The sequence below is a fragment of the Staurois parvus genome, unplaced genomic scaffold (genome assembly GCF_062004578.1).
Source record: "Staurois parvus isolate SC_StPar_1 unplaced genomic scaffold, SC_StPar_1.0 ptg001599l, whole genome shotgun sequence".
Taxonomy (NCBI): Eukaryota; Metazoa; Chordata; class Amphibia; order Anura; family Ranidae; genus Staurois; species Staurois parvus.
This window is the reverse complement of record NW_028319395.1, coordinates 315300-339920: the sequence shown is the minus strand read 5'-3', so window position 1 is coordinate 339920 and position 24621 is coordinate 315300. Positions and strand designations below refer to the sequence as shown.

At 48.2% G+C, this 24621-nt stretch overlaps 1 protein-coding gene across 1 annotated transcript; it reads left to right on the top strand.

Annotated features, from left to right (window-relative positions):
• Window positions 1-329: 329 nt before the first annotated feature.
• Window positions 330-7463, top strand: LOC149435140 (acrosin-like). The gene is made up of 5 exons (XM_089662986.1): window positions 330-1462; window positions 4124-4352; window positions 4446-4711; window positions 4880-5025; window positions 7207-7463. The coding sequence occupies exons 1-5, from the start codon at window positions 1324-1326 to the stop codon at window positions 7369-7371; spliced, it is 945 nt and encodes a 314-aa protein (XP_089519112.1). The 5' UTR covers window positions 330-1323; the 3' UTR covers window positions 7372-7463.
• Window positions 7464-24621: the final 17158 nt, after the last annotated feature.

Genomic DNA, 24621 nt, shown 5'->3' with positions numbered 1-24621 from the left:
GTTGGTTTGGGGGGGGGGGTCAGGTGGGGGGGGAATAGTTGGGGGATCAGGTGGGGGGGGAGGTAGATGAGTGGGGAGGAGGAGATGGGGGTCAGGAGGGGGGAGGAGTAGTAGTTAGGGGGGGGTCAGGTGGGGGGGTTAGTTTGGGGGAGGTAGTTGGGGGTTAGGTGGGGGGAGGAGTAGTTACGGGGGTCAGGTGGGGAGGAGATGGGTTGGGGGGGAGGTCAGTGGGGGGGGGGGGTTGGGGGTCAGGTTGGTTGGGGGGGCGGGTAGATGAGGGGGAGGAGTTGGGGGTTTGCCATGTCAGTGTGACGTCAAAGGTTACCCGGGCGGAGCTGAGGTCGGCCATGACCTCCACGAAGGCCGCCGTCTCCTCGGCCTGTCGCTGCTTCTGCAGGGCGATCTTCTCGCTGAATTTCCGCGGAGCGGAGGAGCCCGGAGCCGCCATCTTCCCTCCTTCCGCCAGACCAGGCCGGCCCCGCCCAATACCGCCCGCACCACGCCTTCTAGCCCGCCCCTTCTCCCGGTCAGCACCAGTTCCCTCTTACTCCGCCCCCCTGAAACCACGCCTCTAGGACCTTCCCGCTCGCTTCCTTTCAGATCTTTATTGAGACCACACCCCCTCCCCTCCCCTTCTCGTTCCGGGAACACGCCTCGAATCGTTAGGGAGGGGAGGAGCTACCGCCTTCCCAAACTTTACCCGCCCCTTTTCCTGTGGCCCCGCCCGGAGCCAGAACCGGATGTAGGAAAGGAGAGCGCACCCTGCTAAGCCTCCCCTCCGCACACAACACCCGGCCTTATGGTTCCGGGCAATCCTTTCCTTGCGCGCCTTTAAAGTTCTTCCCCCACCCAACCTGTTTCTTAAAGGGAACCTGTCAGGAGAGAAGCATGGAAGCTGCCGTGGCTCACAGTAGTGAATGCCCTGTGCCTGGCTGTCATGCTCATCCTCTGGCATCGATAACTCGAGACTTTGCCCAGAAAGAAACCCAGGAGAGATGGGGGAGGAGTTGTGGGAAGAGCGATGATGGTGGCGGGCCCTTTGGGGGCCCCTGGGCCCAGGATGGGGTAATAACAAAAAGTCCCCCAACCCCCCCCTCCAGGTAAATGTCAGCTTCCATCGGCGGCATCTCACACAGGCATTTTATTACTTTAAAGCGGAACTCCGGGCGGGTTATTCGATATTGTGGGCGGAGCTCTGTTATAATGTTGTCATGCCCCCCCTCTTCCCCCCCCCGGAATATTCTGTCCCCTCCCCCACAGAATTCTGAGGTCATCGCCATCCTTCATCACTGTCCTGCGATCTGATTGGACGATTTTTCCAGCATGAAGATGAAGACGTTTCTCATTGCCATCCTTCTGTTCTCCATCCTCTGCAAAGACATCACCGCCCAGCCCATGGGGGCCCCGAGACCCGCAGCGGCCCCAAGATCTGCATGGGCCCCAGTGGCCGCAAGAGCTGCAGGTAGGCTCCTCCCCAACCTCCCCTTCCCAGCCAATCAGATCTCATCACTGCGGGATTCCGGTGTATATCAAGGGGGTTCTCTGGTTGGATAGAGCGTTGGGGGAGAGCCGGTGATGGAGGAAGTCACATGATCCCAGGCCATCGGACCAATCGTACGCACAGAACAAAAGGGCGGGAATGCCGGTGACACCATTGACCTAATAGGGCCACATGGCTTTATTTGGTTGATGACATCAGCCAGTGTCCCCGCCCCATTATTACTTGTGGCTGTAGGGCGGGGAGTTCCCTGATTGGCCCAACGGCTTGCGATCACGTGGCAGCCTCCGGTGGGTTCGGCCTGAACCCCCGCTTATCACTAGTGCAGGTCTTTTTTTTTTTTTTGCTGTCCAGTTGGAGAGATTTTCCATCACTTCCTGTCCCAGAGACACAACAGAAGTGTGCGATATTATTTCTTCCCCTTTTAATTGTCACCAAAACAGGAAGATTTCCACTCACTTCCTGTCCTAGAGACTTAACAGGAAGTGAGAGGAAATATCTTCTCACTTCTTAGACAGTTGTCACTGGGATAGATGTCCTCATTGGAGTGGGTTCACTTCCTGTCCCAGGGACACAACAAGAAGTGAGCGAAAATATTTCTTCCATTCTTGGACAGTTGTCACCAGAGAAGGGGTCCATATTGTGAAGATTTCCCATCACTTCCTGTCCCAGGGACACAACAGGAAGTGAGCGAAAATATTTCTTCCATTCTTGGACAGTTGTCACCAGAGAAGGGGTCCATAATGTGGAGATTTCCCATCACTTCCTGTCCCAGGGTCACAACAGGAAGTGAGAAGGAATATCCCCCTCCCTTTTGGACAGTTGTCACCAGAACAGGGGTCCCTGTTAGAAGATTTCTTATCACTTCCTGTCTAAGAAACACAACAGGAAGTGAGAGGAAATATCTTCTCCCTTCTTAGACAGTTGTCACTGGGATAGGTGTCCCCATTGGAGTGGTTTCACTTCCTGTCCCAGGGACACAACAGGAAATTAGCAAAAATATTTCTTCCATTCTTAAACAGTTGTCGCCACAGAAGGGGTCCATATTGTGAAGATTTCCCATCACATCCTGTCCCAGGGTTACAGCAGGAAGGGAGAAGGAATATCCCCAACCCCTTTTGGACAGTTGTCACCAGAGTAGGGGGCCCTGTTAGAAGATTTCTTATCACTTCCTGTCTAAGAAACATAACAGGAAGTGAGAGGAAATATCTTCTCCCTTCTTAAACAGTTGTCACAGGGATAGGTGTCCCCATTCTTATGGTTTCACTTCCTGTCCCAGGGACACAACAGAAAGTGAGCGAAAATATTTCTTCCATTCTTGGACAGTTGTCACCAGAGAAGGGGTCCATATTGGGGAGATTTCCAGAGGTTTGCGGTTAGAGGTTGTTCAGGGTGGGTTCAGTCAGGTAAAAGCCCGGTTGGGTTCTGGGTGATCTTGGAGGGGAGGGGTGATCGGCTCAGGGTGGGGGAATGGGCATTCTTACCCAATATGGCCGCACACGGTGCCATGTTGTTGTAGCCCTTCAAGTCGGCCATATTGTGGTAGACGCACGAGGTTGTTCAGGGTGGGTTCAGTCACGTAAAATCCCGGTGGTGGGTTCTGGGTGATCTTGGAGGGGTGATCGGTTCAGGGTGGGGGGATGGGCAGTCTCACCCAATATGGCCGCACACGACGCCATGTTGTTGTAGCCATTCAAGTCGGCCATATTGTGGTAGACGCACGAGGTTGCGGTTAGAGGTTGTTCAGGGTGGGTTCAGTCAGGTAAAAGCCCGGTGGTGGGTTCTGGGTGATCTTGGAGGGGAGGGGTGATCGGCTCAGGGTGGGGGGATGGGCATTCTTACCCAATATGGCCGCACATGGTGCCATGTTGTTGTAGCCCTTCAAGTCGGCCATATTGTGGTAGACGCACGAGGTTGTTCAGGGTGGGTTCAGTCAGGTAAAAGCCCGGTGGTGGGTTCTGGGTGATCTTGGAGGGGAGGGTTGATCGGTTCAGGGTGGGGGGATGGGCGGTCTCACCCAATATGGCCGCACACGACGCCATGTTGTTGTAGCCATTCAAGTCGGCCATATTGTGGTAGACGCACGAGGTTGCGGTTAGAGGTTGTTCAGGGTGGGTTCAGTCAGGTAAAAGCCCGGTGGTGGGTTCTGGGTGATCTTGGACGGGAGGGGTGATCGGCTCAGGGTGGGGGGATGGGCATTCTTACCCAATATGGCCGCACACGGTGCCATGTTGTTGTAGCCCTTCAAGTCGGCCATATTGTGGTAGACGCACGAGGTTGTTCAGGGTGGGTTCAGTCAGGTAAAAGCCCGGTGGTGGGTTCTGGGTGATCTTGGAGGGGAGGGTTGATCGGTTCAGGGTGGGGGGATGGGCGGTCTCACCCAATATGGCCGCACACGACGCCATGTTGTTGTAGCCATTCAAGTTGGCCATATTGTGGTAGACGCACGAGGTTGCGGTTAGAGGTTGTTCAGGGTGCGTTCAGTCAGGTAAAAGCCCGGTGGTGGGTTCTGGGTGATCTTGGAGGGGTGATCGGTTCAGGGTGGGGGGATGGGCGGTTGATCTGGGGTCACCTGTATCGGTAATACAATGTGTCACCGGTGCGCCTCCAACCTTTTACCTGCAGCTCCGGCACCCACCTGCGGCCTGCGCCCCATGATGGACAACCCCTTCAGCGCGGCCGGCTCCCGCATCGTCGGCGGCCATGACGCTTTGCCCGGATCTTGGCCTTGGCTGGTGAGCTTACAACAACCCCTGGACTACGAAGGACAAGATTTCGGCCACACGTGCGGCGGCTTCCTCGTCAACCAATGGTGGGTCCTGACCGCCGCCCACTGCTTCAAAGGAGTCGGCAGGTGAGCGAATATTTCTCTTTTTTTTTTTGAGGAAAGATACAATGTGACCCTTCAGATGCGATTGTTAATCCCCGCCTCCCGGCATCTCCCCAGCGACTACCTCCAATGGCGGCTGGTGCTGGGGGCCCGCCAACTCTCCGACCTAGGACCGGAAACCGAGGTCAGACGGATCGCCAGGAAGATCGAACACAAAGGATACAACCCGCAGACCGAACAAAACGACATCGCCCTCCTGCTCCTGGACCGCGCCGTCAAGCACAGCGACTACATTCAGCCGGCCTGCCTCCCCCGCAGAGACACCATCACCGAACATCTGACCGAATGTTACATCGCCGGATGGGGCGCCACCAGCGAGGATTGTAAGTGTGACATCACACGGTACAATCTCATTGTACAATCTGGGTTCACGTTGCATAGAGATCGTACAATCAGGTTGGAACGTGTGGAGGCGGCTTCATTGATTGAGGTTTGTGGTTGAAGATCTGAGATAACGACCAATCAGTGGCTTGGCATTTTCTTCCTCGCAGCGGGCGTTCCGGTGGACATCCTCCAGGAGGCTCAGGTGCACCTCATTGACGTGAAGAAGTGCAACAGTAGCAGCTGGTACAACGGCGCTGTCGGGAAGTACAATCTGTGTGCCGGATACGAGAGAGGAGGGATCGATAGCTGCCAGGTATGGGGCGTCATCGTTATTTTCTGATCAAGGAATCGGACACGCCCACATTTTAGCCACGCCTAGAGAGCTATAGCTGAAAGGGTTGTAAGTATTTAGCCACGCCCTAGAAGAACCACACATTCACTTTTTAGCCACGCCTACAGTGCTTTACCTGAAAGGGTTGTAAGTATTTAGCCACGCCCTAGAAGAACCACACATTCACTTTTTAGCCACGCCTACAGTGCTTTACCTGAAAGGGTTGTAAGTATTTAGCCACGCCCTAGAAGAACCACACATTCACTTTTTAGCCACGCCTACAGAGCCATACCAGAAAGGGTTGTAAGTATTTAGCCACGCCCTAGAAGAACCACACATTCACTTTTTAGCCACGCCTACAGTGCTTTACCTGAAAGGGTTGTAAGTATTTAGCCACGCCCTAGAAGAACCACACATTCACTTTTTAGCCACGCCTACAGAGCCATACCAGAAAGGGTTGTAAGTATTTAGCCACGCCCTAGAAGAACCACACGTTTACTTTTTAGCCACGCCTACAGAGATATACCAGAAAGGGTTGCAAGTATTTAGCCACACCCTAGAAGAACCACACGTTCACTTTTTAGCCACGCCTACAGTGCTTTACCTGAAAGAATTGTAAGTATTTAGCCACGCCCTAGAAGAAGCACACATTCACTTTTTAGCCACGCCTACAGAGATATACCAGAAAGGGTTGCAAGTATTTAGCCACACCCTAGAAGAACCACACATTCACTTTTTAGCCACGCCTACAGAGCTATAGCTGAAAGGGTTGTAAGTATTTAGCCACGCCCCCAAAGAACCACGCATTCACTTTTTAGCCACGCCTACAGAGCTATACCAGAAAGGGTGTAAGTATTTATCCACGCCCTAGAAGAACCACACATTCACTTTTTAGCCACGCCTACAGAGCTATACCAGAAAGGGTTGTCAGTATTTAGCCACACCCTAGAAGAACCACACATTCACTTTTTAGCCACGCCTAAAGAGATATACCAGAAAGGGTTGTCAGTATTTAGCCACGCCCTAGAAGAACCACACGTTCACTTTTTAGCCACGCCTACAGAGCTATACCAGAAAGGGTTGTAAGTATTTAGCCACACCCTAGAAGAACCACACATTCACTTTTTAGCCACGCCTACAGAGCTATACCAGAAAGGGTGTAAGTATTTAGCCACGCCCTAGAAGAACCACACATTCACTTTTTAGCCACGCCTACAGAGCTATACCAGAAAGGGTTGTAAGTATTTAGCCACACCCTAGAAGAACCACACATTCACTTTTTAGCCACGCCTACAGAGCTATACCAGAAAGGGTGTAAGTATTTAGCCACGCCCCAGAAAAAGCACACAACCACAATGCTATAGCTAAAAGGTCCTTCAGTAATTGGCCACAACCCAGAAGAACCGTACACACATTTTTGGCCACACCTACAGTTATTTAAATGAAAGATCTGGTTTTACTGGGCCACAGAAGAACCTCACATGAACATTTTCGACACACCTATAAGACCACACACCAACATTTAGACCACACCCACAAGGTTTTAACTGAAAGGTCAGTCAGTATTTAGCCACACCCCAGAAGAACTAAAAACCTGCACTATAACTAGACCCACAAGGTTTTAGCTAAAAGGTCATTCTGTCTCTAGCCACACCCCAGAAGGACCACACACCAACCGTTAGACCACACCCAGAAGGTTTTAACTGAAAGGTCAATCGGTATTTGGCCACACCCCAGAAGAACCAGACACCTTCCTTTTGGTCACAGCTGTGGTACTTTAGCTGGAGATCTTTAAGTAATTAGCCACTCCCCAGAAGAACCGAACCACTCAGTTTGGCCACACCCAGGGGCGGACTGACAACTCATGGGGCCCCCGGGCAATAGGGGATCATGGGGCCCCTGTGTCCTTGCCCAAACTCAAAAAAGCCTATGAAAAAGGTACCAGGGGCATCTGACGGGGCCCCCTACTGACCCGAGTTTCTAAATGGCCAGTCCGCCCCTGGCCACACCTACAGCTCTGTAGCTGAAAAGTCCATCCGTATTTAGCCACGCCCCAGAAGGACCACACACCCACCGTTTTCTAGGTCGTATGTCAGTTGCAGACCCCCCCCCCCCCCCCCCCTCAGTTTTACCAAATTAATCTCTTTTTCTGGTTGCTTTTAGGGTGACAGCGGCGGACCCCTTATGTGTCGGAGACCCCAAACAAAGACCTTCTCCGTTGTGGGAATCACAAGCTGGGGATACGGCTGTGCTCAGGCGCGGAGCCCCGGGATCTACAGCTCAGTGCAGTTCTTCCTGGACTGGATTGTTACAACCATAGGAGGGTAGTCCTGGTGACACCGAAGATTGGAGGTTCCGGAACCCTCACAGGGTCCAACCGACATCCTCATCCCCAATAAAACTGTACATACGTGTGTTAAGCCACGCCTCCCCGCGGTCAGTTTTATTCTCTCGTATTTTTTATGTGATTTTTAATATTTTATTATAGACCTTCAAATATCATATGTTAGTGTTTCCAGGATCCCCGCCCACATGATCCCCGCCCACCTCGCCCACATGATCCCCGCCCACATGATCCCCGCCCACATGATCCTCGCCCACATGATCCCCGCCCACATGATCCCCACCCACATGATCCCAACACTCTTCCTCCATTTGTTTCCTTCAAGATGAGATCAGTAGATTGGTTCAAGCCCAAATCCCAACTTTTCCCTGCAGTACCTCTTCCCAGCCACAAGATGCCCTCAGTCCTCAACATGGAAAACTGGGAACATGAGTGAGTCATGGGCCCGCCCCCTGAGTGGGTGTCAGCAGACCACCCAGCAATGTAAAGGGGTCCAGAACAATGACACCCTGACACTTGGGGACCCCAGAACAATGACACCCTGACACTTGGGGGTCCTTGAACAATGGCACTCTGACACTTGGGGGTCCAAGAACAATGACACTCTGACACTTGGGGTCCAGAACAATAACACCCTGGCACTTGGGGGTCCAGATCAATGACACCCTGACACTTGGGGGTCCCAGAACAATGACACACTGACACTTGGGGGTCCAGATCATTGACACCCTGACACTTGAGGTTCCAGAACAATGACACCCTGACACTTGGGGACCCAGAACAATGACACCCTGACACTTGGGGACCCCAGAACAATGACACCCTGACACTTGGGGCTCCCAGAAGAATGACACCCTGACACTTGGGGGTCACAGAACAATGACACCCTGACACTTGGGGGTCACAGATCAATGACACCCTGACACTTGGGGACCCCAGACCAATGACACCCTGACACTTGGGGGTCCCAGAAGAATGACACCCTGACACTTGGGGGTCACAGAACAATGACACCCTGAACTTGGGGACCCCAGAACAATGACACCCTTACACTTGGGGTCCAGAATAATGATACCCTTACACTTGGGGGTCCCAGAACAATGACACCCTGACACTTGGGGTCCAGAATAATGATACCCTGACACTTGAGGGTCCCAGAACAATGACACCCTGACACCTGGGGGTCCCAGAACAATGACACCCTGACGCTTGGGAGTCCCAGAACAATGACACCCTGACACTTGGGGATCCCGGAACAATGACACCCTGACACTTGGGGGGTCCAGAACAATGACACCCTGACACTTGAGGGTCCAGAACAATGACACCCTGACACTTGGGTCCCAGAACAATGACACCCTAACACTTGGGGGACCAGAACAATGACACCCTGACACTTGGGGATCCAGAACAATGACACCCTGACACTTAGGGATCCAGAAACAATGACACCCTGACACTTGGGGATCCAGAACAATGACACCCTGACACTTAGGGATCCAGAACAATGACACCCTGACACTTGGGGGTCCCAGAACAATGACGCCCTGACACTTAGGGATCCAGAACAATGACACCCTGACACTTGGGGATCCAGAACAATGACACCCTGACACTTGGGGGTCCCAGAACAATGACACCCTGACACTTGGGACCCCAGAACAATGACACCCTGACACTTGGGGACCCCAGAACAATGACACCCTGACACTTGGGGATCCAGAACAATGACACCCTGACACTTGGGGGTCCCAGAGTAAAATCTGCACCTTTATTTTCTGTGTTCTCTGGAAGTGTTACAATGACCTCTGTATTTCCTTTGCTCCTCTTCTCCATCTAGTGGCCATAATGTAGTATTTCCCTCCCATATAAAAGCCTTCGTTCAGCAGGGAATATAATGTGCAGAACATTTGTTTTTCCCCAATTCACGAAGAACGAACACAGAGGAAGATTTGCTGGAGGAATAGTCGTGATGTCCTTAATGTTCGGGGCGAGCGCACAAACGGTGAGGGCATCCAGCTGGGGGTCCGCCCGCCGCACCCCACAATGCACTGCGCTCTGACAGTGTATTGTGATTGGCCAAGGCAATGCACCTGACCTCTGGGGGCCCAGAACAATGACACCCTGACACTTGGGGGCCCACAACAATGACACCCTGACACTTGGGGGCCCAGAACAATGACACCCTGACACTTGAGGGGTCCAGAACAATGACACCCTGACACTTGAGGGTCCCAGAACAATGACACCCTGACACTTGGGGGTCCACAACAATGACACCCTGACACTTGGGGGGTCCAGAACAATGACACCCTGACACTTGGGGGACCAGAACAATGACACCCTGACACTTGGGGACCCCAGAACAATGACACCCTGACACTTTGGGTCCCAGAACAATGACACCCTGACACTTGGGGGTCCCAGAACAATGACACCCTGACACTTTGGGTCCCAGAACAATGACACCCTGACACTTGGGGGACCAGAACAATGACACCCTGACACTTGGGGGGGTCCAGAACAATGACACCCTGACACTTGGGGGGGTCCAGAACAATGACACCCTGACACTTGGGGGGTCCAGAACAATGACACCCTGACATTTGGGGACCCCAGAACAATGACACCCTGACACTTGGGGGGTCCAGAACAATGACACCCTGACACTTGGGGGTCCAGAAAAATGACACCCTGACACTTGGGGGTCTCAGAACAATGACACCCTGAGACTTATGGTCCAGAACAATGACACCCTGACACTTGGGGGGTCCAGAACAATGACACCCTGACACTTGGGGGGTCCAGAACAATGACACCCTGACACTTGGGGGGTCCAGAACAATGACACCCTGACACTTGAGGGTCCCAGAACAATGACATCCTGACACTTGGGGGGTCCAGAACAATGACACCCTAACACTTGGGGGTCCCAGAACAATGATACCCTGACACTTGAGGGTCCCAGAACAATGACACCCTGACACTTGAGGGTCCCAGAACAATGACCCCCTGACACTTGGGGATCCCAGAACAATGACACCCTGACACTTGGGGGTCCCAGAACAATGACACCTTGACACTTGGGGGTCCAGAACAATGACACCCTGACGCTTGGGGGTCCCAGAACAATGACACCCGGACACTTGGGGTCCCAGAACAATGACACCCTGACACTTGGGGGTCCCAGAACAATGACACCCTGACACTTGGGGCTTCCAGAACAATGATACCCTGACACTTGGGGGCCCCAGAACAATGACACCCTGACACTTGGGGGCCCCAGAACAATGACACCCTGACACTTGAGGGTCCAGAACAATGACACCCTGACACTTGGGGGTCCAGAACAATGACACCCTGACACTTGGGGGTCCAGAACAATGACACCCTGACACTTGGGGGTTCAGAACAATGACACCCTGACACTTGGGGACCCCAGAACAATGACACCCTGACACTTGGGGGTCCCAGAACAATGACACCCTGACACTTGGGGTCCAGAACAATGACACCCTGACACTTGGGGGTCCCAGAACAATGACACCCTGACACTTGGGGGTCCCAGAACAATGGCACCCTGACACTTGGGGGTCCAGAACAATGACATCCTGACACTTGGGGGTCCCAGAACAATGGCACCCTGACACTTGGGGGTCCCAGAACAATGACATCCTGACACTTGGGGGTCCAGAACAATGACACCCTGACACTTGGGGGTCCCAGAACAATGGCACCCTGACACTTGAGGGTCCCAGAACAATGACATCCTGACACTTGGGGGTCCAGAACAATGACACTTGGGGGTCCCAGAACAATGACACCCTGACACTTGGGGGTCCAGAACAATGACACCCTGACACTTGGGGGTCCTAGAACAATGACACCCTGACACTTGGGGACTCCAGAACAATGACACCCTGACACTTGGGGGTCCCAGAACAATGACACCCTGAAACTTGGGAGTCCCAGAACAATGACACCCTGACACTTGGGGGACCAGAACAATGACACCATGATACTTGGTGGTCCCAGAACAATGACACCCTGAAACTTGGTGGTCCCAGAACAATGACACCCTGAAACTTGGGGGTCACAGAACAATGACACCCTGACACTTGGGGACCCAAGAACAATGACACCCTGACACTTGGGGGGGTCCAGAACAATGACACCCTGACACTTGGGGGGTCCAGAACAATGACACCCTGACATTTGGGGACCCCAGAACAACGACACACTGACACTTGGGGGGTCCAGAACAATGACACCCTGACACTTGGGGGTCCAGAACAATGACACCCTGACACTTGGGGGGTCCAGAACAATGACACCCTGACACTTGGGGGGTCCAGAACAATGACACCCTGACACTTGAGGGTCCCAGAACAATGACACCCTGACACTTGGGGGGTCCAGAACAATGACACCCTAAGACTTGGGGGTCCCAGAACAATGACACCCTGACACTTGAGGGTCCCAGAACAATGACACCCTGACACTTGGGGGTCCCAGAACAATGACACCCTGACACTTGGGGGGTCCAGAACAATGACACCCTGATACTTGGGGGGTCCAGAACAATGACACCCTGACACTTGGGGGTCCCAGAACAATGACACCTTGACACTTGGGGGTCCAGAACAATGACACCCTGACACTTGGGGGGTCCAGAACAATGACACCCTGACACTTGGGGGTCCCAGAATAATGACACCGTGACACTTGGGGGCCCCAGAACAATGACACCCTTTTTTTTTTGAAAACGTGCAAGCGCACGAAACGCGTTAGGGAGTTGCCCCACGATTCCCTCATACTCTGTGACGTCACACCGCACAGCCCCTGTGGACGGCCGGCGGCCATTGCCTTCTTTTGATGATTCCCGGTATTCCCCATACACAGCTGCTTACTATATCATGTGAGTAGCATATCTATTGTTTTGTTCTCTTACTCTTGTGGCTAATAAAAGTACTACACTATTGGATCCTCTTGTTGCTCTGGCTCGTTTTTTGCGATCCCCCCCCCCCCCCCACCTTTTTCAAGGCTTGTTTGGGGACCATCTGGTGGCCACACTGGGAACGATTAATCTCCCCCTGCTGGTGAGACGAGTGTACACCCCCTGACATCTGGAGATCCTGCGGTTAGGATATTCTGCCCAGCGGACGCTAGCCTGATGACCCCCCCGATGACCCCCCCAGTGATCCCCCCCGATGACCCCCCCAGTGACCCCCCCCGATGACCCCCCCAGTGACCCCCCCGATGACCCCCCCAGTGATCCCCCCTGATGACCCCCCCCAGTGACCCCCCCAGTGACCCCCCCCGATGACCCCCCCAGTGATCCCCCCGATGACCCCCCCAGTGACCCCCCCAGTGACCCCCCCCGATGACCCCCCCAGTGACCCCCCCCCGATGACCCCCCCAGTGACCCCCCCAGTGACCCCCCCCCGATGACCCCCCCAGTGACCCCCCCCGATGACTCCCCCAGTGATCCCCCTGATGACCCCCCCCAGTGACCCCCCCCGATGACCCCCCCAGTGATCCCCCCCCGATGACCCCCCCAGTGATCCCCCCGATGACCCCCCCAGTGACCCCCCCCCGATGACCCCCCCAGTGATCCCCCCGATGACCCCCCCCGATGACCCCCCCAGTGATCCCCCCCGATGACCCCCCCAGTGATCCCCCCCGATGACCCCCCCCCGATGACCCCCCCAGTGACCCCCCCCGATGACCCCCCCAGTGATCCAGCTTTAGTAGACGGGTGACCAGGAGTTGGTGAAACACTCATATGCACATTTCTATTGCCCTTTCTGGTTGCTGCAATCTGCACTCATTCCGGTGGCAGGAATATGGTCACGGAAGTCACCGGTTTGTTCAGCACTTCATTGTGATATTGTGCGCCACCAGAACACTCTCATTGGACACATTTATGTCATTGTAATTTATGAACATTGTGATTGGCCGTCACTCAGCAGCGGTCGCCGTATCACTCTTCTTATCATGTATTATGTTCTACATGTATGATTGAGTTCCAACAGCGCTGCGTGTTCTGTTCATATTTACTATTAGAGGCTTTTGGTGTTTGCCTTTCATGCATGTCGCTTTCTGTATTTTGTCCAGCGCTCGTTTCATTTCTGTCTTGAATGACACCCTGACACTTGGGGGGCCAGAACAATGACACCCCGACACTTGGGGGGCCAGAACAATGACACCCCGACACTTGGGGGTCCAGAACAATGACACCCTGACACTTGGGGGTCCCAGAACAATGACACCCTGATACTTGGGGGTCCCAGAACAATGACACCCTGGCACTTGGGGGTCCAAAATAATGACACCCTGACACTTGGGGGTCCACAACAATGACACCCTGACACTTGGGGGTCCACAACAATGACACCCTGACACTTGGGGGTCCACAACAATGACACCCTGACACTTGGGGGGCCAGAACAATGACACCCCGACACTTGGGGGGCCAGAACAATGACACCCTGACACTTGGTGATCCCAGAACAATGACACCTTGATACTTGGGAGTCCCAGAACAATGACACCCTGAGACTTGTGGTCCAGAACAATGACACCCTGACACTTGGGGGTCCAGAACAATGACACCCTGACACTTGGGGGTCCCAGAACAATGGCACCCTGACACTTGGGGTCCAGAACAATGACATCCTGACACTTGGGGGTCCCAGAACAATGACATCCTGACACTTGGGGGTCCCAGAACAATGACATCCTGACACTTGGGGGTCCCAGAACAATGACACCCTGACACTTGGGGGTCCCAGAACAATGACATGCTGACACTTTGGGGTCCAGAACAATGACACCCTGACACTTGGGGGTCCCAGAACAATGACACCCTGACACTTGGGGGTCCCAGAACAATGACACCTTGATACTTGGGGGTCCCAGAACAATGACACCCTGAGACTTGTGGTCCAGAACAATGACACCCTGACACTTGGGGGTCCAGAACAATGACACCCTGACACTTGGGGGTCCCAGAACAATGGCACCCTGACACTTGGGGTCCAGAACAATGACATCCTGACACTTGGGGGTCCCAGAACAATGACATCCTGACACTTGGGGGTCCCAGAACAATGACATCCTGACACTTGGGGGTCCCAGAACAATGACACCCTGACACTTGGGGGTCCCAGAACAATGACATCCTGACACTTTGGGGTCCAGAACAATGACACCCTGACACTTGGGGGTCCCAGAACAATGACACCCTGACACTTGGGGGTCCCAGAACAATGACATCCTGACACTTGGGGGTCCCAGAACAATGACACCCTGACACTTGGGGGTCCCAGAACAATGACATCCTGACACTTTGGGGTCCAGAACAATGACACCCTGACACTTGGGGGTCCCAGAACAATGACACCCTGACACTTGGGGGTCCCAGAACAATGACACCCTGACACTTGGGGACTCCAGAACAATGACACCCGGACACTTGGGGGGGTCCAGAACAATGACACCCTGACACCTGGGGGTCCAGAACAATGACACCCTGACACTTGGGGGTCCCAGAACAATGACACCCTGACACTTGTGGTCCAGAACAATGACACCCTGACACTTGGGGGTCCCAGAAAAATGACACCCTGACACTTGGGGGGTCCAGAACAATGACACCCTGACACTTGAGGGTCCTAGAACAATGACACCCCGACACTTGGGGGGTCCAGAACAATGACACCCTGACACTTGGGGGGTCCAGAACAATGACACCCTGACACTTGGGGGGTCCAGAACAATGACACCCTGACACTTGAGGGTCCCAGAACAATGACACCCTGACACTTGAGGGTCCTAGAACAATGACACCCTGACACTTGAGGGTCCAGAACAATGACACCCTGACACTTGGGGGTCCCAGAATAATGACACCCTGACAGTTGAGGGGTCCAGAACAATGACACCCTGACACTTGGGGGTCCCAGAACAATGACACCCTGACACTTGGGGACTCCAGAACAATGACACCCGGACACTTGGGGGGGTCCAGAACAATGACACCCTGACACTTGAGGGTCCCAGAACAATGACACCCTGACACTTGAGGGTCCTAGAACAATGACACCCTGACACTTGAGGGTCCAGAACAATGACACCCTGACACTTGGGGGTCCCAGAATAATGACACCCTGACACTTGGGGGTCTAGAACAATGACACCCTGACAGTTGGGGGTCCCAGAACAATGACACCCTGACACTTGGGGACCCCTGAACAATGACACCCTGACACTTGGGGACCCCAGAACAATGACACCCTTACACTTGGGGGTCCCAGAACAATGACACCCTGACACTTGGGGGTCCCAGAACAATGACACCCTGACACTAAAGCGATTTATAGTTTGTATTCCCCTTGGTGGTCAGAGATGTGTAGAGATCAAAGCTGCCATGAAGGGGTTAAGCTGCACCCAACGGAAGGTTCCAGAGTTCCTCAAACTACAGGCAATTCGATCCGTAATATCGGCAGCAGATCCCCATATGACGTCGGTGGAATTTTAACGTCATGAAGTTACCGGGAGATTAAAATGAAGGTTTAGGATTTCAGAAGCTGAGAGTCGGTTGTTTTCTATCCCCCCCCCCCCCCCGATCCCGCCCCCTGGAAATGTATATTATCATCTGACTATTGAACTTTCCCTCAATGGCCGGGGACGTCTTCCTGACATTTCCCAAAGTTCACTCCCTGTAATCCCATAATTACTCCTGAAAAGGTGAGAAGGGGCCCCGCCGACTCCAACCTCACAGATCCGCAGGCTGCTAGACCTACGGAACGGTTGTACAATCAGATTGTATGAGATATGGTCTCCTTCATGGCCCGGCTGAAAGAAGACAAAAGTCCAACCAAAAAGGAAAAAAGTTATAATATTACATCCACAAATGATCCAGAAAAAGGTAAAAAACCCAAAAAAGCATATCCCCCCCCCTTATGTATTATACATGGAGATCATATCCCCCCTTATGTATTATACATGGAGATCATATCCCCCCCTTATGTATTATACATGGAGATCATATCCCCCCTTATGTATTATACATGGAGATCATACCCCCCCTTATGTATTATACATGGAGATCATATCCCCCCTTATGTATTATACATGGAGATCATACCCCCCCTTATGTATTATACATGGAGATCATATCCCCCCTTATGTATTATACATGGAGATCATACCCCCCCCTTATGTATTATACATGGAGATCATATCCCCCCTTATGTATTATACATGGTGATCATATCCCCCCTTATGTATTATACATGGAGATCATATCCCCCCTTATGTATTATACATGGAGATCATATCCCCCCCTTATGTATTATACATGGAGATCATATCCCCCCTTATGTATTATACATGGTGATCATATCCCCCCTTATGTATTATACATGGAGATCATATCCCCCCTTATGTATTATACATGGAGATAATATCCCCCCTTATGTATTATACATGGAGATCATATCCCCCCCTTATGTATTATACATGGAGATCATATCCCCCCTTATGTATTATACATGGAGATCATATCCCCCCTTATGTATTATACATGGAGATCATATCCCCCCTTATGTATTATACATGGAGATCATATCCCCCTTATGTATTATACATGGTGATCATATCCCCCCCTTATGTATTATACATGGAGATCATATCCCCCCTTATGTATTATACATGGTGATCATATCCCCCTTATGTATAATACATGGAGATCATATCCCCCTTATGTATTATACATGGAGATCATATCCCCCCTTATGTATTATACATGGAGATCATATCCCCCTTATGTATTATACATGGTGATCATATCCCCCTTATGTATTATACATGGAGATCATATCCCCCTTATGTATTATACATGGAGATCATATCCCCCCCTTATGTATTATACATGGAGATCATATCCCCCCTTATGTATTATACATGGAGATCATATCCCCCCCTTATGTATTATACATGGAGATCATATCCCCCTTATGTATTCTACATGGAGATCATATCCCCCTTATGTATTATACATGGAGATCATATCCCCCCTTATGTATTATACACGGAGATCATATCCCCCTTATGTACTATACATGGAGATCATATCCCCCCCTTATGTATTATACATGGAGATCATATCCCCCCTTATGTATTATACATGGAGATCATATCCCCCCCTTATGTATTATACATGGAGATCATATCCCCCCTTATGTATTATACATGGAGATCATATCCCCCCTTATGTATTCTACATGGAGATCATATCCCCCTTATGTATTATACATGGAGATCATATCCCCCCTTATGTATTATACATGGAGATCATATCCCCCCCTTATGTATTATACATGGAGATCATATCCCCCCTTATGTATTATACATGGAGATCATATCCCCCCTTATGTATTCTACATGGAGATCATATCCCCCTTATGTATTATACATGGAGATCATATCCCCCCTTATGTATTATACATGGAGATCATATCCCCCTTATGTATTATACATGGAGATCATATCCCCCCCTTATGTATTATACATGGAGATCATATCCCCCTTATGTACTATACATGGAGATCATATCCCCCCTTATGTATTATACATGGAGATCATATCCCCCCTTATGTATTATACACGGAGATCATATCCCCCCCTTATGTATTCTACACGGAGATCATATCCCCCCCTTATGTATTATACATGGAGATCATATCCCCCTTATGTATTCTACATGGAGATCATATCCCCCCTTATGTATTATACATGGAGATCATATCCCCCCCTTATGTATTATACACGGATATCATATCCCCCCTTATGTATTATACATGGAGATCATATCCCCCCTTATGTATTATACATGGAGATCATATCCCCCCTTATGTATTATACATGGAGATCATATCCCCCACCTTATGTATTATACATGGAGATCATATCCCCCTTATGTATTATACATGGAGATCATATCCCCCTTATGTATTATACATGGAGATCATATCCCCCTCTTATGTATTACACATGGAGATCATATCCCCCTTATGTATTATACATGGAGATCATATCCCCCCTTATGTATTATACATGGAAATCATATCCCCCCTTATGTATTATACATGGAGATCATATCTCCCCCTTATGTATTATACATGGAGATCATATCCCCCCTTATGTATTATACATGGAGATCATATCCCCCCTTATGTATTCTACATGGAGATCATATCCCCCTTATGTATTCTACATGGAGATCATATCCCCCTTATGTATTATACATGGAGATCATATCCCCCCTTATGTATTATACATGGAGATCATATCCCCCCCTTATGTATTATACATGGAAATCATATCCCCCCTTATGTATTATACATGGAGATCATATCCCCCCCTTATGTATTATACATGGAGATCATATCCCCCTTATGTATTATACATGGAGATCATATCCCCCCTTATGTATTATACATGGAGATCATATCCCCCCCTTATGTATTATACATGGAGATCATATCCCCCTTATGTATTATACATGGAGATCATATCCCCCCTTATGTATTATACATGGAGATCATATCCCCCCTTATGTATTATACATGGAGATCATATCCCCCCCCTTATGTATTATACATGGAGATCATATCCCCCCCCTTATGTATTATACATGGATATCATATCCCCCTTATGTATTATACATGGTGATCATATCCCCCCTTATGTATTATACATGGAGATCATATCCCCCTTATGTATTATACATGGAGATCATATCCCCCTTATGTATTATACATGGAGATCATATCCCCCCTTATGTATTATACATGGAGATCATATCCCCCCCTTATGTATTATTCATGGAGATCATATCCCCCCCCCCTTATGTATTATACATGGAGATCATATCCCCCTTATGTATTATACATGGAGATCATATCCCCCCCTTATGTATTATACATGGAGATCATATCCCCCTTATGTATTATACATGGAGATCATATCCCCCCCTTATGTATTATACATGGAGATCATATCCCCCCTTATGTATTATACATGGTGATCATATCCCCCCCTTATGTATTATACATGGAGATCATATCCCCCTTATGTATTCTACATGGAGATCATATCCCCCTTATGTATTATACATGGTGATCATATCCCCCCCTTATGTATTATACATGGAGATCATATCCCCCCCTTATGTATTCTACATGGAGATCATATCCCCCTTATGTATTATACACGGAGATCATATCCCCCCCTTATGTATTCTACATGGAGATCATATCCCCCTTATGTATTATACATGGAGATCATATCCCCCCCTTATGTATTATACATGGAGATCATACCCCCCTTATGTATTATACATGGTGATCATATCCCCCCTTATGTATTATACATGGAAATCATATCCCCCCTTATGTATTATACATGGAGATCATATCCCCCCTTATGTATTATACATGGAGATCATATCCCCCTTATGTATTATACATGGAGATCATATCCCCCCTTATGTATTATACATGGAGATCATATCCCCCTTATGTATTATACATGGAGATCATATCCCCCCTTATGTATTATACATGGAGATCATATCCCCCCCCTTATGTATTATACATGGAGATCATATCCCCCTTATGTATTATACATGGTGATCATATCCCCCTTTATGTATTATACATGGAGATCATATCCCCCTTATGTATTATACATGGAGATCATATCCCCCCTTATGTATTATACATGGAGATCATATCCCCCCTTATGTATTATACATGGAGATCATATCCCCCCCTTATGTATTATTCATGGAGATCATATCCCCCCCCTTATGTATTATACATGGAGATCATATCCCCCCCTTTTGTATTATACATGGAGATCGTATCCCCCTTATGTATTATACATGGTGATCATATCCCCCCTTATGTATTATACATGGAGATCATATCCCCCCTTATGTATTATACATGGAGATCATATCCCCCCTTATGTATTATACATGGAGATCATATCCCCCCTTATGTATTATACATGGAGATCATATCCCCCCTTATGTATTATACATGTAGATCATATCCCCCCCTTATGTATTATACATGGAGATCATATCCCCCTTATGTATTATACATGGAGATCATATCCCCCCTTATGTATTATACATGTAGATCATATCCCCCCCTTATGTATTATACATGGAGATCATATCCCCCTTATGTATTATACATGGAGATCATATCCCCCCTTATGTATTATACATGGAGATCATATCCCCCTTATGTATTATACATGGAGATCATATCCACCCCTTATGTATTATACATGGAGATCATATCCCCCCTTATGTATTATACATGGAGATCATATCCCCCCTTATGTATTATACATGGTGATCATATCCCCCCCTTATGTATTATACATGGTGATCATACCCCCCCCTTATATATTATACATGGAGATCATATCCCCCCCTTATGTATTATACATGGTGATCATATCCCCCCTTATGTATTATACATGGAGTTCATATCCCCCTTATGTATTATACATGGAGATCATATCCCCCCTTATGTATTATACATGGAGATCATATCCCCCTTATGTATTATACATGGAGATCATACCCCCCTTATGTATTATACATGGAGATCATATCCCCCTTATGTATTATACATGGTGATCATACCCCCCCTTATGTATTATACATGGAGATCATATCCCCCCTTATGAATTATACATGGAGATCATATCCCCCCTTATGTATTATACATGGTGATCATACCCCCCCTTATGTATTATACATGGAGATCATATCCCCCCCTTATGTATTATACATGGAGATCATATCCCCCCTTATGTATTATACATGGAGATCATATCCCCCCTTATGTATTATACATGGAGATCATATCCCCCTTTATGTATTATACATGGAGATCATATCCCCCCTTATGTATTATACATGGAGATCATATCCCCCCTTATGTATTATACATGGTGATCATATCCCCCCCTTATGTATTATACATGGAGATCATACCCCCCCCCTTATGTATTATACATGGTGATCATATCCCCCCTTATGTATTATACATGGAGTTCATATCCCCCTTATGTTTTATACATGGTGATCATATCCCCCCCTTATGTATTATACATGGAGATCATACCCCCCCTTATGTATTATACATGGTGATCATATCCCCCCTTATGTATTATACATGGAGATCATATCCCCCCTTATGTATTATACATGAGGATCATATCCCCCCCTTATGTATTATACATGGAGATCATATCCCCCTTATGTACTATACATGGAGATCATATCCCCCCTTATGTATTATACATGGAGATCATATCCCCCCTTATGTATTATACACGGAGATCATATCCCCCCCTTATGTATTCTACACGGAGATCATATCCCCCCCTTATGTATTATACATGGAGATCATATCCCCCTTATGTATTCTACATGGAGATCATATCCCCCCTTATGTATTATACATGGAGATCATATCCCCCCCTTATGTATTATACACGGATATCATATCCCCCCTTATGTATTATACATGGAGATCATATCCCCCCTTATGTATTATACATGGAGATCATATCCCCCCTTATGTATTATACATGGAGATCATATCCCCCACCTTATGTATTATACATGGAGATCATATCCCCCTTATGTATTATACATGGAGATCATATCCCCCTTATGTATTATACATGGAGATCATATCCCCCTCTTATGTATTACACATGGAGATCATATCCCCCTTATGTATTATACATGGAGATCATATCCCCCCTTATGTATTATACATGGAAATCATATCCCCCCTTATGTATTATACATGGAGATCATATCTCCCCCTTATGTATTATACATGGAGATCATATCCCCCCTTATGTATTATACATGGAGATCATATCCCCCCTTATGTATTCTACATGGAGATCATATCCCCCTTATGTATTCTACATGGAGATCATATCCCCCTTATGTATTATACATGGAGATCATATCCCCCCTTATGTATTATACATGGAGATCATATCCCACACTTATGTATTATACATGGAAATCATATCCCCCTTTATGTATTATACATGGAGATCATATCCCCCCTTATGTATTATACATGGAGATCATATCCCCCCTTATGTATTATACATGGAGATCATATCCCCCTTATGTATTATACATGGAGATCATATCCCCCCTTATGTATTATACATGGAGATCATATCCCCCCTTATGTATTATACATGGAGATCATATCCCCCCCCTTATGTATTATACATGGAGATCATATCCCCCCCCTTATGTATTATACATGGATATCATATCCCCCTTATGTATTATACATGGTGATCATATCCCCCCTTATGTATTATACATGGAGATCATATCCCCCTTATGTATTATACATGGAGATCATATCCCCCTTATGTATTATACATGGAGATCATATCCCCCCTTATGTATTATACATGGAGATCATATCCCCCCCTTATGTATTATTCATGGAGATCATATCCCCCCCCCTTATGTATTATACATGGAGATCATATCCCCCTTATGTATTATACATGGAGATCATATCCCCCCCTTATGTATTATACATGGAGATCATATCCCCCTTATGTATTATACATGGAGATCATATCCCCCCCTTATGTATTATACATGGAGATCATATCCCCCCTTATGTATTATACATGGTGATCATATCCCCACCTTATGTATTATACATGGAGATCATATCCCCCTTATGTATTCTACATGGAGATCATATCCCCCTTATGTATTATACATGGTGATCATATCCCCCCCTTATGTATTATACATGGAGATCATATCCCCCCCTTATGTATTCTACATGGAGATCATATCCCCCTTATGTATTATACACGGAGATCATATCCCCCCCTTATGTATTCTACATGGAGATCATATCCCCCTTATGTATTATACATGGAGATCATATCCCCCCCTTATGTATTATACATGGAGATCATACCCCCCTTATGTATTATACATGGTGATCATATCCCCCCTTATGTATTATACATGGAAATCATATCCCCCCTTATGTATTATACATGGAGATCATATCCCCCCTTATGTATTATACATGGAGATCATATCCCCCTTATGTATTATACATGGAGATCATATCCCCCCTTATGTATTATACATGGAGATCATATCCCCCTTATGTATTATACATGGAGATCATATCCCCCCTTATGTATTATACATGGAGATCATATCCCCCCCCTTATGTATTATACATGGAGATCATATCCCCCTTATGTATTATACATGGTGATCATATCCCCCTTTATGTATTATACATGGAGATCATATCCCCCTTATGTATTATACATGGAGATCATATCCCCCCTTATGTATTATACATGGAGATCATATCCCCCCTTATGTATTATACATGGAGATCATATCCCCCCCTTATGTATTATTCATGGAGATCATATCCCCCCCCTTATGTATTATACATGGAGATCATATCCCCCCCTTTTGTATTATACATGGAGATCGTATCCCCCTTATGTATTATACATGGTGATCATATCCCCCCCTTATGTATTATACATGGAGATCATATCCCCCCTTATGTATTATACATGGAGATCATATCCCCCCTTATGTATTATACATGGAGATCATATCCCCCCTTATGTATTATACATGTAGATCATATCCCCCCCTTATGTATTATACATGGAGATCATATCCCCCTTATGTATTATACATGGAGATCATATCCCCCCTTATGTATTATACATGTAGATCATATCCCCCCCTTATGTATTATACATGGAGATCATATCCCCCTTATGTATTATACATGGAGATCATATCCCCCCTTATGTATTATACATGGAGATCATATCCCCCTTATGTATTATACATGGAGATCATATCCACCCCTTATGTATTATACATGGAGATCATATCCCCCCTTATGTATTATACATGGAGATCATATCCCCCCTTATGTATTATACATGGTGATCATATCCCCCCCTTATGTATTATACATGGTGATCATACCCCCCCCTTATATATTATACATGGAGATCATATCCCCCCCTTATGTATTATACATGGTGATCATATCCCCCCTTATGTATTATACATGGAGTTCATA